The 19,426-nt window shown below is 43.4% G+C and overlaps 1 protein-coding gene and 1 long non-coding RNA gene across 7 annotated transcripts in view; one reads left to right on the top strand and one right to left on the bottom strand.

Annotated features, from left to right (window-relative positions):
- Nucleotides 1-10,530, bottom strand: part of ITPR2 (inositol 1,4,5-trisphosphate receptor type 2) — a 257,494-nt gene extending 246,964 nt beyond the window's left edge. For all 5 annotated transcript variants that reach the window (XM_073000779.2, XM_073000781.2, XM_073000780.2 and 2 more), the window contains exon 1: nt 10,270-10,530. In XM_073000779.2, coding sequence (XP_072856880.2) covers nt 10,270-10,361 — 92 coding nt within the window. In that variant the 5' untranslated portion in view covers nt 10,362-10,530. The remainder of the gene's footprint in view (nt 1-10,269) is intronic.
- Nucleotides 10,531-11,145: 615 nt separating this feature from the next.
- Nucleotides 11,146-16,181, top strand: LOC144589494 (uncharacterized). Of its 2 annotated transcripts, none has more exons than XR_013545641.1 (3): nt 11,146-11,383; nt 14,704-14,783; nt 15,173-16,181. It is a non-coding gene; the product is annotated as an uncharacterized LOC144589494 (long non-coding RNA). The 2 variants fall into 2 exon arrangements; XR_013545640.1 differs by having other exon boundaries at nt 11,261-11,383; nt 14,700-14,783.
- Nucleotides 16,182-19,426: the final 3,245 nt, after the last annotated feature.

The raw sequence follows: 19,426 nt of genomic DNA, 5'->3' as shown, positions 1-19,426 counted from the left end.
AACTACAGCTCCTATCATTCATGATAACTGGCTATGTAGGTTAAGGCTTATAGGGGCTGGAATACAATAACATGCCCATGTTGTAGGGGAAGCGGGGGATCAAACCCCAGCCCATCATTCTGCTAATCCAGGAAGCACACGAGGGGAGGCAGGGAATGAAATGATATTCCAAGTCCAATCCTATCTATGTTTCTCTGACATAAGGTTTACTATCTTGAATAAGGCAGGTTCCCTCATAGAAGCATAGTTAGGATGATAACTTAAATGTAGTTGGAAACCCTGGTGTGGCCATGCTTTGGGGACCAAAAAGCCAAATGCAAGATTAATCTACCCAACTAAACAAGTCCTATGCTTGTTTATGTCTTATTTATAAAATTGCATTTGTTACTTTGTTTAAAGAATAATAAGCTATTGGCAGCTTATGATAAACAGAACAAATGCACATACTGCTTCAAAGCTGCTGTACAGGGCTAATGTTATCAGGTCCCAAAAATTTCCTGCACATTTTGGTCAAATTTTAGCCCCTTTTCCCAGGTATCTAAGTGAAGGATGAAAATTTTAGAGTGAGAATACAGAACCAAGATGGGGGTTGGTTGGTCAAACCTTAACCATACGAGGTTACCACTTCTGCTCTAAGATCTGTGGAAGGTTATTTTGTCATGCTTTTAACCTCTCTCCAGGATGAGTTGAATCCCACAACATTCCACAACATTCTCCCCTTAATGCTTGATCCCAATTCCCAGCAAGGCAATTTCGATAAAATGTCCTTAATATACTGCCATCACAGCTGTTTTTCATGTTATGTAAAACGGTGCCCTTTCAAAATGCCCTAGTGCTGCCAATGTTTTGACTGCTGCTGAACTTTCAAACAGCAACCAGTAGGCCAAATTTTGCACGTGAAACATGGCCTGGCAGTTTATTTCTGTGCCAAGAAAAATGTTACCTTCTAACATTTCTGCATGTCTGATCGTTGTTACAGGTAGAGGAACAGGGGCTGCTTAAGAACTGACAGCTGCACAAGCCACCTCCAATTTCAGAACAGTGCCAGGGAGAACACAGTTGTCATGCCGAAGAGTTTCATGCAGTTGTGCAGAAAATGTGCCGCACAAAAATTGTTGCAATTGGAAAGTTGGCAAAAGTGAAGCTAGGAAAACAGGCAAAATATGAGACACATGTTATGCACTGGAAACTGGGCATTGGAATGGAAATTTATAACAGCTGAAACATGCCAAAATCCTTGCAGAAATTTTAAACAGATTCAAACGTTAGTGGGGTAGTGTCTAAAAAGTAGAATTCTGGAAGCACAAACCCGGTGAGGTAGCAGGAAGGGATCGATTATTTTTGTTACTGAACTAAGGCATAGTAAATTCCTATCACAGGCCCCTGTGAAGAAACTATTCCTGATATTGGGTATAAGCACTGAACAAAGCCTTTTTTGTGTTACCCCCCCCCTTTGTGTATGTGTAGGACATCTGCTTTTAAAATCTGCTTTTAAAATGAATTTCTCTTACACAAGTAACAAAACAAACACTTCTTAAATATATATTAAATATATAAATATTACCTTTTATATAACCCTTGCCTCTCCTATTTCCTTCCTGATAATCATTCCCCACTTCTGAGTTAAGGACTAGCAAATGGATATCCTTGCACCAAATGTATTGTCTGAACAACAACCTCTTATGGCTGATTCAAAGCAAGAAAGGGAACTATGAATCAGCAGAAGGATAGCCATAGCTTGACAAAATATTGTTGGGGGGGAAAGCCTCCCACCTTCAGAGAACTAATTATTGAATATTGAAAGATCATCATCATCCATCATCATCTTAGTACTGCAGAGCTTGAAAGGGCCCTATGGATCATCAAGTCCAGCCCTGTCAGAGAGATACAGTGGAGAATCAAACTCTCAACCAGATGCCTAAACCAATCCAGCAATTCATACACACAACTCAATTTGCATGTGTGCCTTCAGAGGACAACAGAAGTAAAGACAGGTATTTAGAGGCTTTTTCTTCACTGAATATAATCTTTTATTGATTATTGCAACTACGCTGTTTTCCCGAAATAAGACTGGACCTGAAAATAAGCCCTAGTATGATTTTTCAGGATGCTTGTAATATAAGTCCTACCCCCAAAATAAGCCCCAGTTAAGTGAAACCACATGCCCCATCATTGTGCAGCAAACAGAAGAAGATGACATGACTGTATTTGAATAAATGTAGATTGCTGTACATGAAAAAAATAAAACCTCCCCTAAAAATAAGCCCTAATGCATTTTGGAGCAAAAATTAATATAAGACCCTGTCATTTTCAGGGAAGCACGTTAGCAGACTTCCCACTATAATTCTAACTAGGGGCCTGTCCAGACGGGTATATGGATTGATATTTGGATTGCTGTTGGTATGCTTTGAACCAACGTGCATCATTCACAAATGTTTCTACTTAAATCAACCCATTCTGCCCCTTTAAGGGCTGTCCCATTCCCCTCTGCCACAGGGGCTTCCAGTTTTTTGCTTGCTTGCTTGCTTGCTTGCTTGCAGGGATGTGGTGGCGCTGTGGGTTAACCGCAGAAGCCTCTGTGCTGCAAGGTCAGAAGACTAGCACTCGTAAGATCGAATTCACGCAACGAAGTGAGCTCCCAGCGCTTATCCCAGTTCCTGCCAACCTAGCAGTTCAAAAGTATGCAAATGTGAGTAGATAAATAGGTACCATCACGGTGGGAAGGTAACAGCATTCAGTGTCTAGTTGCACTGGCCATGTGACCATGGAAACTATCCCTCCTGTCAGCACTTAACTCTATTCGCTATTTATCATTTATTATAGTTTTTTGCATTGTTCTTGTTATTGACTATGTCAATGGTTCTGTGTTATTTTAATGAATATATGTTTCTTGGTAGCCGCCCAGAGTGGTAGAATATACCAGATGGGCGGGATATACATCACATAAATCAAATAAATAAATAAATACGGACAAACGCTGGCTCTACGGCTTGGAGACGGGGATGAGCACAGCCCTGTAGAGTCGGACACGACTGGACTAAAAGTCAAGGGGAACATTTACCTTTACCTTTACCTTGTTTGTTCTTGTATGATTCAATGTGCTCCTAATTATCCCATTGTGTAGCCTGTATGGATGGCTAGTTCACACCCAAATGGAGCCATGGGTGGCATTAGCAGAGGTGACAACCCACGATGTAATAGGTGGGTTACAGCATTGAAAGGGAGGTTGGAGAAACCCCTCTCCTATTTTTGCCTTCTTTTTTTTATGTTTCCCTAACTGAAGCAACACATTTCTAATACTACATTTAGGCTGATGCATTGCTCTTTAGATACACCCCTTACTTTACTTAACAAAAACAAAAAATTGAAAGTCGCTGTAGCCTATTGAATGACAGCTCTGAGAACAGGTAGGGGAAGGGGCTATGTCCGCTCCATGCACTCTGTCCCACAAGGCAGCAGAGCCCTGGCTGAAGAGAAAAGTGGTTTATCTCCCTTCTATCTTCCCAACTGGCACCCCTACATTCCACCCTCATCCCTGTTCCAGTATCACTGCTGTGAGCTTGCCCCACCACAGCCTCCTTATATGTGACTAAACTAGGTATGCTTATCCTTCTCATTGGAGAATAAATATCTCCAATGTGAAAGAAAGGATCGCTCAAGTAAGAGATACGATAGATCACACTGAAGAGAAGAACTTTTAAGTGTGAAGCAGATTGCTCCAAATTCCCCTGTCTGGGCAGGCCCTTGGTCCCTATTCTCTCACCTCACCTGGGAAGTACAGGATGTAGAAACAAATTGTGAAAATGGGGGGAGGGGGGACAAGCTAAACCTCCTCTAGTTGCCAAAAGCTAGGACAGACATCAGGAAGATTTTTGAAAAATATAAAAGGAGGGTAGAAAGCAGATACAATAGTATACCCAGTCTTCCAAGAAAACTAAAGCATCCGGTCAAATCCGTATACACAATAGGAGAAACTTCTTCATGCACAATTGTTATCCTAGTTCCTTGAATAATTATGTTGTAAAGCACCCAGAGAGTGCTCAAGCACTTTCTCAGAAAATGCACTAATCATCTTGAGCATTAAGTCCAAAGCAAACATTTATTGGTCCATCAGCAGAAGCCTCTTGCAGTTGTCTGAACCCAATGTCTGGAAGGAGGCAGTCAAGAGGAAAATGGGAAGCAATTGTTACAAGACAGGAACAAAAGGCTTTGAAGGTAGACTGCTTTACCGTTCAATTTCACAACACATTCCCTTGCTTCTGTGTTTATTTAGAACCTAATGAAATGCAGAGAGAAACATGGCTATGCATGGTGAAATTTTCCACTCGGTCCTTTCCCTATCTCACTATGCCATGATGTGATAATATCAAAACACAGTTGCTGTTTTTAAACATCGTCATAATAATATGCCATCAAGTAAGTTCTGACTTAACAGTGACTCTTTCCAGGGTTTTCTAGGTAAATATAATGAAGAGTAGGAAACTAAATCCCCAAACTCCGGCTCTGCAACCAGGTACCCAATTCACAGAGCTATCTAATCAGTGTAGGGTGTTTTACAGAAGAAATACTTGTAAAATATACAACTATATACCCAGTTAAATAATTATACAGAATTATAATCGAACCAATGTTCCAGTAAAATCTAGTTGGGAAGCACTGTGACTTGGGGTCACAATGCTCAAAGAGTAACAGGCCAGCAGAAACCAGCTAGCATGACAATGACAGCCACTCCCACAACGTTCTTGGCAATTACAGAGTCAGCCATCCAATAGCATTAGTGCTCGACAACAATGCTCCCACGTCAGCCAGGCGTGAAAGGCACTAATCAACACATAGCGGCAGCAGAAATGCCAAAATGACATCACAGAAAACATTCATTTCCTCTCCCTTATAATCAACCTGAAAACAGACTGCCAGAACAGTCCAAAGCAGCATTCCTCATTGGTATTAAGCAGTTACAAAACCTGCATGTAGAACCCACCGATACCCTAAGAGAAAGGCTTAAGCCCCACTGCAGTACCAGTGCTTCCCTCAAGTTAATGTTCAGAACACCATTTTGAAGTGGAGTATGTGAAAAGCGAGCTTAGGTTCTCCATTAGGTCCATGGAGAAGGAAAGAGAAAAAGTGGAAAGAGGCCCCAGTGATCAGATATCTTCACTGTTATCTCCAGTCAGGGATTTTCCCCCCCATTATGTGAGTGGAAATTCATTTGAACAGTGGTGGATTTAATGCACAATCTGTGCCCTAGAATACAACATTTCTAATAATTTAACAGTGATTACACAGCGGGTAGGTGGAGGTTGTCAGCCATGGAAGGCAGCCCATCTAGGAGAAGGAAAACTCTGATTTCAAACCTCCACTGCCTTGTGGCTATATCCACTCATGGAAAAGGCTTCAGGAGACAACCTCAAGGCAAAATCCAGAGCCGGAGTCCCAAAGGCAGTTCGTGTCGTTCTGACAACTCCTGCGACATTGCCGGAACCAGTTGTATTGGCTCGTGCCTCTCCATTGGACTATTTCAGTGACGTGGAGAGGGGAGATTTGCTGCTTGGGTAACAGCCTATCCTCCATATTATTCTACCCAGGTTTCGTGCTCTGGAGAGGACACTCCATACAGAGCACGTTACCATAGTCTCTCAAGACTGAAGGATGCCTACAGTGATTGAACACTTGGGATTCCCCTACATACTCTCTGGATTCCCAAGGAAGAGAGCAAGTAGCAGGAGGAGGAATCTCAGGCACTACTGCCAATCAATGATACCACTGGAATATCCTCTCCTCATACCTCTTGGCCTCTTTATGGAAAGGCCAGCAGTAAGTGGGATGGACTCTCTTAACATGAGTGGGTAGGGCTTGAGTAGATGATTCCCAATTACCCTTGGTGTTAGTTGGGGGACCTCTGCATGTCTGATTAGAAGTTGGAGGCTCACCTTCTCCATTTCAAAGTGCAGATGTCCTTTTTAAATTACAGCTGCAATCATCCTGTTCTCCATTTGATGCACATATATCTTATTTAGAATAAATAAACCACTTTGGCCAAATTTCTTATGTTACATTGCTTAAATCAGCAGCAGGCAATCTCAGTGAGATTGAGGGCCATTTGCCAAATTTGCCAGTAGCTGGCAGGCAGCGCACAATGGGGACAGAGCCAAAGAAATGCAGTCAGAGATCAATTTACATATATCTTTTTAAAAATAAAAATAATGTTTTTGTAAATACATTGAAATCAACAGTATTTAAGCAGCCTGAACACCAACAGGAAAGCATCCTTTGCCACAAGTTTGATTCTAAATATTGAAATGTCATATTGGTTCAGTAACAAACGACACACCAAATTAGCTGGAGCAGCTTTATTCCAGTGGAAGTCAACAGAATTTTCATGATTCTGGTAACCCACAAGGCACTTCTGCTGACTGCTCAAGGAACACAAGTTTGCTTTGGACTTAAAAAAAATCACAAGAACAGTTAGAAATTTTTCCATGGACTTTCAGGAAGAAAAAGTGGTTGCTCTGCAAATGTGGTAGGACTCTATAGCATGTGAATACAAAACTTGTCTTCTAAAGCTCATCCCTAGTCATATACTATCCTGATTTGGGACAGCGCTTCAGAATCTTCTTCTTCCTCTTCTACTTCTTCTTTAGAAAAGGTTATTAACAAATGCCTTGGAGCTTGACAATTGAAACCTTCCAGTGAAAAGCAGACATAGCTTTATAGTGCGCATGGATGTACATGCACGTACACAGACTCTAACTGTGAAGGTACTACGCCCTTCCGAAAACGGTTTATTCTGACCAAAAATGTTGCTTCATGCATTTAAGCTGCACCTGTGCTCCTGAATACGTACAAGCAAATCCACCGTCGCAGCAAATTTTTGAATGCTACTTTTAAAATTATAAATACTTCAAGCAAAAGAATGCTCTGAAGAAAATCTCTTTAATTGGGACCATCTGTAAAGACAGAAAGGCATCACTAAGCATGTTTATGAAGTGGCTGGGCAGCGTTTACTGATCCATTAAGATCACAATTTAACAGCTAAACAAACATGCAATTTGGCATGCCTGGTAGAACAGTGTTAATACATTAATGATTCCAAAGATGAGTGGTGAATTAAGTGTCTTCAGTCTCCACTGATTACTGTGGGATTTCCCCTTCAAATTAGGGTCTTTAAGAGTTCTTATGTTTATTGGACTGTGTCCGTGTCTGAATGCCTTTCAGTATCAATGAGAAATGGTACAAATCTATAGCTATGCATCCTCTTTTTGAGGGGCATCTAAGTGAAATTACACTACTATTTTTTTTTTCTAAAAACATCAACAATTTTTAAAAGAATTAAATTTGCAGAGAAATAAAGGCAGTTACATCCTATAAGAATCTAAATACCAAATATAAGATCACTTCAATGATCTGCAGCTAAAGATATCCAAAACTAAATCTTAAGCAAGTTTATTTGAAAGCCATCCACAATGATGTACAATAAGAATTACTCCCAAGTAAGCAGGTAAAGAATTGCAACATTAAGCACTGTGATTTTCAAAGGAAGGCTTAACTACTTACATAGACAGAGATAACACACAATATTTCCCACAATTGCAACAGGAAGCTTGGCAGGTTAGCAGATCAGACCATGAGTTCCAGCAGAAAGAATTTACTGTAGCACAATTGAGTATGATTACTCGTTAAACTACATACCACTTCTTAGATATGATTAAAATGTCATGAGATGCACAGAATGTAAAATGCAAACGCTTAGCATCATTCATAATGAAACCATAAAGCTGAGAAACATTCTTTGACTTAATTTTTATGACATGGCTATTTTGTTACGTGAAGGTTCTCTAGAATGGCTTGGGAGAAGGGCTATGATAGATCATTGATCACAATTATCATTTCACCCAAACTACAGTTTCCCTATCAGTTTTAGTATTAAAATGTCTTTGGCACTAGATGGGTTGCTATTATAGTCACTGTCCAAGCGCATGTGGCAAAATTGTTCCTAGACTGTACTCATCTGACCTAAGAGGGAAAGGGGGAAGTAATTTTTCATGTTCTCGCTATCAAAAATACTTGCCCACAGAAAGCCAGGGTATAATGGGACAAGCTAGGTCAGACATCTCCCTCCTCACATCTAGTTTTGTACAGACAGGAAACATTTTACATAGGGAAGCATCCAATCATGCGAACCTCACTACAGTTTTAAATAATGCAGGCCAGGCAAAATTCTGACACATCATTTGCTAAGTGCATAAACAGGGCGCACTGTGAGTAAAACAGCTAGTCTGTTTAGATACACACTAGACACAGAGAAATCATGATATCAGACTTGCAAACCAGATTTGCACTGTGGAAATCTACAGGTTAGACAAATATCTCAGCTTGACAGCTAGAATTCTCCATAAAATACAACAATACATCCTGCTGAGAGCCTGAGTGTTATAGTGGACAGAGTGTCAGATCAAGACTCAGGAGATTGGAGTTCAAGCATCTCCTTGGCCAAAGAAACTTACTAGGGGCTGACACTGCTAAACCTCTCCTTCAACATCTCACATACCTTGAAAATCCTATTAGGATCATCGTAAGTTGGAAGTACTTGACAGTACACAGCAACAAAACATTCTGTCCTGCTTTGCCCCAGTTTATGATAGTCACTGTTTATGCAGTATATCATACAGTTCACAGAACTTCTTGTACAAGTGATATAATGGCGCTGACTTTTGCTATTTAATCTTCTCCTCTATCAAGTTAATATATTCTTCCCTATTATGATCACATCAAAATTAAGGCATGGCAAGCGGATTGCATTAAAAGGTTATCATACAGCAGCTTCTGCAGAGAGCAGGCCAGTTGTATTTTTAATCTCACGAAACCTCCAATAGGCAGCAACTTTATGCAATAAGCTCAATGCCTGGGAACAGCCCCGCGTGTGAACAGCATTTCTTTTAATACCAATGAGGGCAGGTTGCAAGCTGTGTTGCAAACATTCTCACACTCGGAGGGGCAGGAAGGGAGATTAAAATAAAACAATGCACTTCCCCTTATGGCAACGCACTACAAATGCCTGAATGATCCTTAAAACTCATTCACACATAATCATGCCGATGCTTCACTCAACTGTCACAAATGTGTGAAGTGGACAGGAAAATCGGAAAATCTGAGGTATGTTAAGTACGCAGCACTGTTAAGAGTTAACATAAAATGGGCAGAATCATCTCTCTCCCTCTATTTTTAGGCCCTAGTTTCAAAAGCTGTACAAATTAACAATTAGGCCATAATCTCTTCACCCCCTCCCAATCATCTACCCACCCAAAGCTTCCAAATCCAAAGAGTTATGTTCACTGATCTCCAAGCCTCTTCTGGGCATGTGAACTCTGTTTCAGAAGCACTGTCTATGAAGTCAACGGCACATTCAGACTAGAGACAATGCAACTTGAAATTGCCAGGGGAGAGGAACAGGACCCGAAAACTGATCTCTGCAAGGCTTGTGACAAAGGCCTAGGAATCTATTTTCCTGTACAGTAGACCTCTCCTCCAGCAGGTGGATAAATAAGAGTTTAAATGGCAGTACTGAAGCAGTCCAGAGAAGATAAGACTTTATACCATTTCAGATGCCTTTACTGAGCAATAGGGCTTCCTTCCGGTAAGCATGTACAAGTTCTAGGCTGCATGGGCACAATCCAGCCGAAGCCGAGCACATGTCCGATCTAAACGGCCAAGCCAAGCACCTCCTAAACGCTCTCCTCCTCCTGACAGGTCTTACCAGCAGAGTCCTGGGCATGTCTACTCAGAAGCAAGTCTCCCGGGGATTCCTTCCAGGTAAGTGTGAGCTTTGGCTTGCAGCCAAAACAAGGGCTCATCTAGGGCTGAACTTTCTAGGGGGTTGGTATGCTGGTATCGTCGGCCCATGTACATGCACTGCAGTGGTTGGGGATGATGGGAGTTGCAATCCAGCACCTATGGAGGGCCCCAGGCTAGGGAAAGATTTTATGACTTTTTCTCCCCCTGCCCAGCAGAAACCGAAGTCTCAGTGTCAGTCCTTGAGACCGCTGCCTAAATCTCTCTCCCTTTTTTCAAAGTCAAAGAAGTTTGACATTGACAGTGTTCCAGAAATCGAAAGCAAGCAAGGGCTAAAATATTTCACTGGACATGGTTGTTTTTTTACAACATAACACTGAAAGGAAAGAGAGAAAAAAACCCACCACCATATGACCCAATAAAAAAATAGCTTTCTTCCCCTTGGCCAGGCGGGTTTCGCCCCGTTCACACGATCCTTACCCCAAGGTGCTGATGAAGCCACTGACCGAGCCCTCGGCGTAGAGGGAGACGATGTCCCCGATGTACAGAAAGCTGGACATTTTGTCAGACATCTTGGCTCATTTTCAGTCACTTCCCCTTTAGTTTACCCACCCCCCAAAAAAACCCATCCAACAACACGCAATTTTTAAAAAAGTGAGATAATCCCGAAGTGGTGCAAAAGCCGAGCGCGGAGACCAGCAGCGGTCAGTCTGCTTGCCAAGGGACGGCGGCGGCGGCGGCGGCAGCCCGCGAACAGCGCCAGCTGGCGGCGGCGCCCGGAACTTCCGAGCAGATGTTGTGGATCGGGGTCCCCAAGGGGGGGGGAGAAGAAGAAGCCGCCCCCCCGCCGCTTGGTGGTTGCCCCTGGGCTGCCCCTTGCAGATAACTTGTTTGAAATCAGATCTTCCTCTTCTGAGCCGCAGGAAGTAGAGGGCCCTTCTGCTGCTTTTTCACGCCTCCGTCCCTTCTAGTTTCTTCTCCATTTCCTTCTCCTTTCTCCCCCCTCCCGCGTCTCTTAATTTGCCCTCTTTTAAAACCCGCTTTGATGGCTTCTTCTTCTTCTTCTTCTGCAAATAAATCCCTTCGCCTTTGCTTCCCTCCTCGCCGTTCTCTTTTCCGCTCTTCCTCGCCCTTCCGCGGCGCCACCGGGAGGACCGCTCCTGCTCTTTTTTCTTTTTTTTTTCCCTGCCCCTAAACTGAAACTCTCGCAAAAACTGGTTCCCATTGAGCCAGCTGAGAAAGACGGTCTCTCCTCCGCCCTCGTGGCCCCCACCAATCACAGAGCTGGGAAGGGCGGGGAGGGCGGGGCGACAGCAGGCAAGAGATAAAGGAAGGGGACGGAAAGTGCCGCCGGCGGGGGGGGGGGGGGAATGAACGCCCCAAGGTGAGCGCTGGGCGCGGGAGGCGTCGCTTGAGCTGCTTGCTGCTTAGACTTGGCTGAGAGAACTCCAAGAGATGATCCGTACGGTCTTCTAAATTTACCTACAAGTTTTCAGAGGGGTGACAGGACCAGATGGAGGCAGCAAGCAAGAAATCAAAAGAAGCCTGAGATTTAGAAGGACAGCTCTGCAAGAAACCGAGAGGCTCGTCCAGTGTAAGACCCAGACCAAGAACATCCACACTTTTGGATTCCTGATCACTATGTACGGGTGTGAAAGCTAGACTGTCAAGAACATTGACGGGGGGGGGGGGAAGTGATCCATTTGAAATGTGGTGCTGGAGGAGAGCTTTGCAGATACCCTCCATAGCCAGAAAGGATCCTAGATCAAATCGGGTTCGAGCATTATTTGGGAGTGAAAAGAACAAAACTGAGGCTCTTGTGCTTTGGGCAACTTCCCCTTTGGTTTTGAGGTACTGTACATTGAAGACAAGCTCCATTGGAAAGAGACAAAAATGGTAGCCAGTTAAAAACTTGGCTATTTAAGCAGGCCTTCCCTCCAGTCACTGTCTTTTCAAAGCCTTTTCTCTCTCTCTCTCTCTCTTCTTTTCTTTTCTTATTCTATCCCATCTTGGTACTCCTTTCTTAAATTAATTGTCTTAATATTGCAATTGTATTTTTATGATTATATATTTTTATATTGATTTATTTTATGTTGTAAGCCGCCCCGAGTAGACATGGTCTAGAGGGGCGGGGTATAAATTAAAATAAATAAATAAATAAATAAATAAATAAATAAATAAATAAATAAATAAATAAATAAATAAATAAATATAAAAGTGGAAGGCAGCAGGAAAAGAGGCACTGAGATGGACTGAAGCCTTGACAAGAGCTGAGTTGAGGACAGGATATTTTAGAGGTCACTCATTCATAGGGGTCACTGTACGTTGAAGGTGACTTGATGGCACAGAACAAGAAAAGAGTGGAAACTTGCAGCGTAGGTGATGGAAAGGCCTTGGGAACATTAATTACAGATGACTTCATGTCATGTATCATTAATCTTTAAGGCCGAAGTATCATTATTGCAGTGCTTTTAGAATAGCAAACACATTAGAGGAATATAGAAGGACAATATAAAGGAAAACAACTGTATTATAGGGAGGAGTCATGGGCCAGGGTGTGGACTCACCTCCCTCTATTACTATCTCCACGCAAGAATTGGAGGTTGTTCATGAATTTGTGTACCTTGGCTCAACAATCTCTGACACTCTCTCCCTAGATGTTGAGCTGGATAAACACACTGGGAAAGTAGCTACCATGTTCTCTAGACTCACAAAGAGAGTATGGCTTAATAAGAAGCTGATGGCATACACCAAGATCCAGGTCTATAGAGCCTGTGTCCTGAGTACACTCCTGTACTGCAGTGAGTCCTGGACCCTCTGTGCATGGCAGGCGAGGAAGCTGAGCACGTTCCATATGCATTGTCTCTGATGCATTTTTATATCATCTGGCAGGACAAAGTTCCAAATAGAGTAGTCCTAGAACAAGCTGGAATTTTTAGCATGTATACATTACTGAAACAGTGCTGTCTACTTTGGCTCGGGCATGTCGTGAGAATGGCTGATGGTCAGATTCCAAAAGATGTCCTGTATGGAGAATTAGTGCAGGGAAACCGCCCCAGAGGGAGACCACAGCTGTGATACAAGGACATCTGCAAGCGGGATCTGAAGGCCTTAGGAATGGAGGCAGGCAGTGCATCATGGTCTCTCCCAATTTGAAGAGATACTTGTCCAGCAGGCCAAGGCAAAGAGGCAGTCCCGAAAGAAGCAAAATCAGGGAGCTGGACAGGAGACAGATTGTATTTGTCTTCAGTGTGGAAGGGATTGTCACTCTCGAATTGGCCTTCTCAGCCACACTAGATGCTGTTCCAAGACCTCCATACAGAGCACGTTACCATAGTCTCTCAAGACTGAAGGATGCTTACATAATCTTATCATATTCTTTGAAGGAAATCAACCCTGGGTGCTCACTGGAAGGACAGATCCTGAAGCTCCAATACTTTAGCCATCTCATGAGAAGACTCCCTGGAAAAGACCCTGATGTTGGGAAAGTGTGAGGGCAAGACGAGAAGGGGACGACAGAGGACAAGATGGTTGGACAGTGTCACCGAAGCTACCAACATGAATTTGACCCAACTCTGGGAGGCAGTGGAAGACAGGCAAGCCTGGCGTGCTCTGGTCCATGGGGTCATGAAGAGTCGGACACGACTTAACGACTAAACAACAAAATCTTATCACCAAGCACCACCACAGCTCCCCCAGGGAACTTGGTGCTATGCATGGATCTTGACTTAGCCTGGTCCATTTTCTTGTCTCTGCAGCTCTGGAAGGTAATCTAGCCTGAGGAATTTTTACTTGGTGAGATTCAGGTCTGCAGGGTGAATTTGAAGCCAGATCACCCCAGTCTTAGTCCCGCATGCTAACCCGACAGAAGACAAGCTGTGGAGGCTCAGCTTTCATCAAGTGCCACCTATTAACTCAATCTTTGCCACTCTTTCATATGGAGAAGACTAAAAGGCTGCACAAAGAGCAGAGTTGTACTGGGAACACCACCACACCCAACCAGCATGGCCAGGGGTACAGTGGCCAACAAGGGCTGAAAAAAGTGAACACACAGAATCTCTGCAATGTACAGTCTGTTGCCTCATGCAGTAACAGCTACCACATTTCTCCAGGGAGCACCTTGCCCTGGCTGAGCCTTAGGTTCTGCCAAGTGGGTTCTCTTTTGTGTCCACAATTCACAGGCTGCAGTTCAATATATGGAGACTGTGGTGTCCCAGTTGCAAAGCTGCCTCCCCTTTAAGTCCTACAAGTGCTGCCATTGGCCTACTTTCAATACCAGTTAAAACAGGATTGTTTGCTCAAGCTTTTGCAGATTCAGAGAACCTAGCCACTTGCCTTTGGGTTTCTGAGATTATTGTTGCTATATTGAATTGTTTGGAACTGTTTGCACAGTTTTTAGCTTGTTTTGCATCTGTTTAGAATAGATAAATTGTATATCCAATTTCTCATGAGAGTATAAAACGCCCCTTTCAAAAAGAATTGTCCCGATCCAGCAAAGCAGAATCAGGGTGATAGCCTTTTTCCCGAATATACAGGTATCAGACACAGATGTATTGCCAAGGAACCTTGACCATACATCCTTAGGACCACAACTCCCAGAATTCCCCAGCCAACTGGGCCTAGTAGTCAGGCTGGCTTTTTTAGAATTGTGCTCTAAAAAGGTGCACATTCACTATCTCAAGTACATATGCTTCTGGTGGAGATAAACATCATGCTTTCTTGTAATATAGCTGGAGTAGTATTTGCCATCCTCACTCTGGTATGACATTTGTGTGGTACAGATGTGTGAAACTGTAATTACTAATACTGCGGTTCTGAAAGTTTTAACTAGAAATATACAGTATGTATAGGATTTAGTATCCATATCCCACTGTTGAAAAAATTTTTTTTGCATGTTACCAAAAATCTAGGCAGTCAGGAATCAAGGACAGTTGATTAATAACGCAACCACTGAGAGGACTTGTCTGTATCCTGATTTACAGTACTGTATTACGGTAAGCTAGCTTACACATAACTGAATATTTGAATAAACAGTATCAATTTGAAAATATGAAACTTATTTTATTGAATGCTACATCTGTTTACACTGACATACCACATCATGAGGAAATTTAAGTTTTATGTGCCTGTCTCAACACCAGGGATTCTAATAATCTGCCCATAAAAATATTTACCATTTTTTCAACACTAGTCTTCATTTGTAATTATTTTACCTTCATCTAAGAGTCACACAGCATAACAGTGGGCATATGCATTCCAGAAGTGACAGACTTCTCATACGGTGATGGTATCTTGATGATATATTTACTGTTTGGATAAAGGGCAAGGAAAGCCTCATAATAATCATGTGTCATCAAGTCAATTTTGACTTATGGTTTTTCAGGTAGAGAATACTCAGAAGTGGTTTACCTTTCCGTTCTTCTGGAACTGTGCAGCTCTCTGAAGACCACACCGGCAGGTGCTACTCACAGGAGGCACAGTGGAGAGAAAAGGGCACATGAGCAGAATGCTCAGAAGGAATCTTCAAAATCTCTTCCAACCAAGAGTGATTTTCCAGCATAGATCTTCAGAGCCTCATGAAATATATATTTGCTCAGTCAATGACACTGGACTTCCTCTTTGTGCAGTTCTTTACACATTGTCTTTGAAGATCTACACTATGTATCCATGTTATTTAATAATTGCAGAATGATTCTGGATAAACCAACAGATGCATGTTATGTCACAACAAAATAGTTAAACTTCCTTAAAAATGTAATAATATGCTTCCATGTTGACCAAAATTATGTTGTTTAGTATAGCAAATTGCACTACATTAAGCACATTGACTCAATAGGGATTTAGTGTGCCAACCCCTCTGTAATTTCCATTAAGTCAAATGAGCCTACTCTAACTGTGACTTACTGTGCTAGATGGAGCCTGTTCCCATTCCATGTAATCAAAAGAAGGTGAAAATGTGTGTTGAATTTTCTTTGAGACTGGTACGTTGACAGTGCCCTTAACTGCACCTGAAGGTAGCAAGTTAGGTTGCATAGAGGATGAGCAGGCTTATTTGGTTCGTAGCTGTCTCTTCTAACACTCTGTTATTGCCTTTCTAGATCTGCCACCTGAAGAGGCCACTTCTCTTTGCCTGGTTTTAAAGGTAACCTTGTTAAAGCCCAGCATCCTTCAGTCTTGGGAATGCTGTATTTTATTTTGTAACAGGTTTTTTTCTGTTCAATGGGACAAACACTTCAGGTTCTCTCTTGAGAGAAAAGGCAGAGCAAATGGATCTGGCAACCTGAATTTAATGTCTTGGCCCTGTGTCATTAAGAACTCTGGCACAGCAAAGTGGCCGAACAGAAACTACACATGCATTTTTCCTGAATAGGAACTAGACACTGAAAATTCCCTTCTCTCAGCCACAAACTTGCTTGCTGCTGTCTGACAAACTGCAATGCCTTTGTTTCAGCTTTAGGTTGCAACATGGAAATAAAAATACTGGCCTGCCTTGCAGGACTGTTGTATGGATTTGGATCTGGATATAATTTAGAATCAGTATTCAAAATACACTGCAAAAATGTGAAGTGTTATTTGTCCTTCAACATGAGAGTAGTGCCCCAAATATACAAGAATAATGATGCAGAGAAGGAAGGAGGGTTGTGTGGGTGTTTTCCTTGCTACAGCAGAGACTGAATTTGCAAATCAGATGAGAATAGATTATGCGTATTAGGTGTCTGCATCCTAATAGAGTTTGGTTGGATTTGGCACATTACCCACTAAATAGGATAGCTGTCAAGGTCGCAACTAACCTTTACCTGTCTAAGGTAAAGGCTGCTTGTCGAACTTACTTCGCTAACCGGATAAGCGAAGCGTCCAACCAGCAGGCGGAGTTATTCCGTATAGTGCGCGACCTATCCGGAACTGGTCTGGATGATAGGCCTCCCCTTAGTTTTTCACCTGACCAGTTTGCAGCCTTTTTTAAATCTAAAGTCGAGGCCATCCGACGGGACCTCTCTCCTTTTTTGAACACAGTAAGTCGAGCAGAGATGTCCAGCGCTCCGTCTTGTCTGGTAACCCTTGACTCCTTTCAACCTATCACACCTGATTCTGTGGCCAGAGTGCTTGACCGCTGTCGAGCCACCACCTCCTCCTTAGACCCTTGCCCGGCCTGGCTAATCAAAGCAGCCAGGCCGATAACAACAGAATGGGCCACTGCAATAATAAATGGGCCTTTCCTTGAGGGCAGGTTTCCCTCTGCCCTCAAGGAGACACTCATTAGGCCCATAAGAAAGAAACCTAATTTGGCGGCGGATGAAATTGGCAACTATAGGCCCATCGCCAATATTTCTTTCATGAGCAAAATAGTCGAGAGGGTGGTGGCTGACCAGCTTCAGGCACATCTGGATGAAACAGATGCCCTGGATCCTTTTCAGTCGGGCTTCAGGCCGTGCCATGGTACAGAGACGGCATTGGTTGCCCTATACGATGACTTGTTGAGGGAGGCCGACAGTGGTTTCTTTATTGGTCCTCCTCGACATCTCAGCGGCCTTCGATACCGTCGACCACAGTATCCTCCTGGGGAGGCTCTCTGAGTTGGGTATCGGTGGCTTAGCTCTGGCCTGGTTCCGTTCCTTCTTGGAGGACCGCCCCCAGAGAGTGCAGCTTGGGGAGAATATTTCGGCCCCGTGGAGTCTCAGTTGTGGGGTTCCACAGGGGTCGATCATCTCCCCAATGCTGTTTAACATCTATATGAGGCCGCTGGGGGGGGTCATCAGGGGATGTGGAGCATCGTGTCATCAATATGCCGATGACACCCAGCTCTATATTTCCTTTTCACCAACTGCAGGTGATGCCGTCCTGTCCCTCCAGCACTGCCTGGGGGCCGTACAGCAGTGGATGCAGGAGAACGGGCTGAGGTTGAACCTGGACAAGACAGAAGTTCTGAGGGTGGGTGTCCCTGTGGATGGTGGCTTGGGAAACTCCCTCATGTTTGGGGGGGTGGCCCTGGCCGCGAAGAGTGGGGTCCGCAGCCTGGGGGTACACCTGGACCCGATGCTCACCATGGAAACGCAGGTGGCATCAGTAGTCCGCACCGCCTTTTTCCACCTTTGGCGGATTGCCCGGCTGCGACCTTATCTAGACACGGAGGCACTCACTACCTTAGTACTTGCGCTCGTAATTTCTAGATTAGACTACTGTAACGCGCTCTATGTGGGGCTTCCTTTGAAGCTGATGCGGAAACTTCAAGTGGTGCAGAGTGCGGCGGCCAGACTCCTTACTGGAGTGAGAAAATACCAGCATATCTCTCCTACTCTGGCCGCACTGCATTGGCTGCCCATCCGGTTCCGCATCGACTTCAAAGTGTTGATGCTTACATATAAAGCCCTAAACGGTTTAGGACCTCGATACTTGGCGGAACGTCTTCTCCCACCAAGAACTACCCGTGTCACTCGCGCGATCCAGGAAATGAGTCTGAGGAGCCTAACGCCGAGGGAGGCCCGGAAGGAGAAGACAAGAAATCGGGCCTTCTCGGCGGTGGCTCCTCGCCTCTGGAACAACCTACCTCCTGAGATTCGCGCAGTTCCCTCGCTGGGCATTTTCAAGAACCAATTAAAAACATGGATGTTTTGGCAGGCCTTCCCATCAGATAATTCCTGACACCCCCTTTTCCCTTTTCTTTTACCTCTCCTTTAGTTATTTTGTTTAGTATTCCCGTTATGAAAAATTGTTTTTATATGTATATTCATTGTATGATTTTTTAATGTTGTTAGCCGCCTAGAGTGGTCCTGATACGACCAGATAGGCGGGATATAAATAAAATAAAATAAATAAATAAAATAAAAAATAAAGCACAGCAAATTTCCATCTACATTGACGTATGGATGGAGAAGTATTATCCCCCTTTTTTGTGCACAGTACCCATGCTGCATGCACCAGCAACAGGACTGGGTATATCCAAGATGTTGCTGACCTATTTTCTAGCAGCCTACACCCTGGTTGATGATAAATCAAGCTTTTTTAGCTCTCCAGCTCCACTCTAAAAGTTACACAGAAGCAGCAATATACAAAGCAACCCTCCTCCAACTTCTGTAAATCTGGAAAAGTTCCATAATAGGATGATGTGCATAAGAAATTTCCTCATCTTGAGCAGGTTATCATTTAAACTAAATGTGCTGAGAGAAGAGGCACCATTTGAACTGTGAAAAGATCCTAATTAAACAGAGCACCAGAGCACAGAGTGCTGTCCTCTGAAGATGCCGGCCACAGGGACTGGTGAAATGTTAGGAAGAACAAGCTTCAGAACACGGCCAAAGAGCCCAAAAAACCCACAACAACCATTAGATCCCGGCCGTGAAAACCTTCGAGAATACAAAAAGATCCTTTGTTTGGTACCTTGCTTTATTTTTTGTTGGGAACAGCACACAGTTTGTATTTTAATATGCTTGTGTATATCGTTGGATCTTCAAGATGTTATCACAATAAAACTGCAGAAGTTCTCAATATCTCTTTGACTTGTTATTGTTATGTGCCATCAAGTCACTTCCGAATTATGGCAACTGCATGAATGAGAGCTCTTCAAAATGTCTCTTCTTTGATTTAGTGATGAGGAATTGCAGGTGTCCAAAAACCTGCAGTTATGGGGCGGCAGCCCTAT

Source organism: Pogona vitticeps, chromosome 5 (genome assembly GCF_051106095.1).
Source record: "Pogona vitticeps strain Pit_001003342236 chromosome 5, PviZW2.1, whole genome shotgun sequence".
Lineage (NCBI taxonomy): Eukaryota > Metazoa > Chordata > Lepidosauria > Squamata > Agamidae > Pogona > Pogona vitticeps.
The sequence above is the reverse complement of the archived record's forward strand: the minus strand, read 5'-3'. Positions and strand labels throughout refer to the sequence as shown.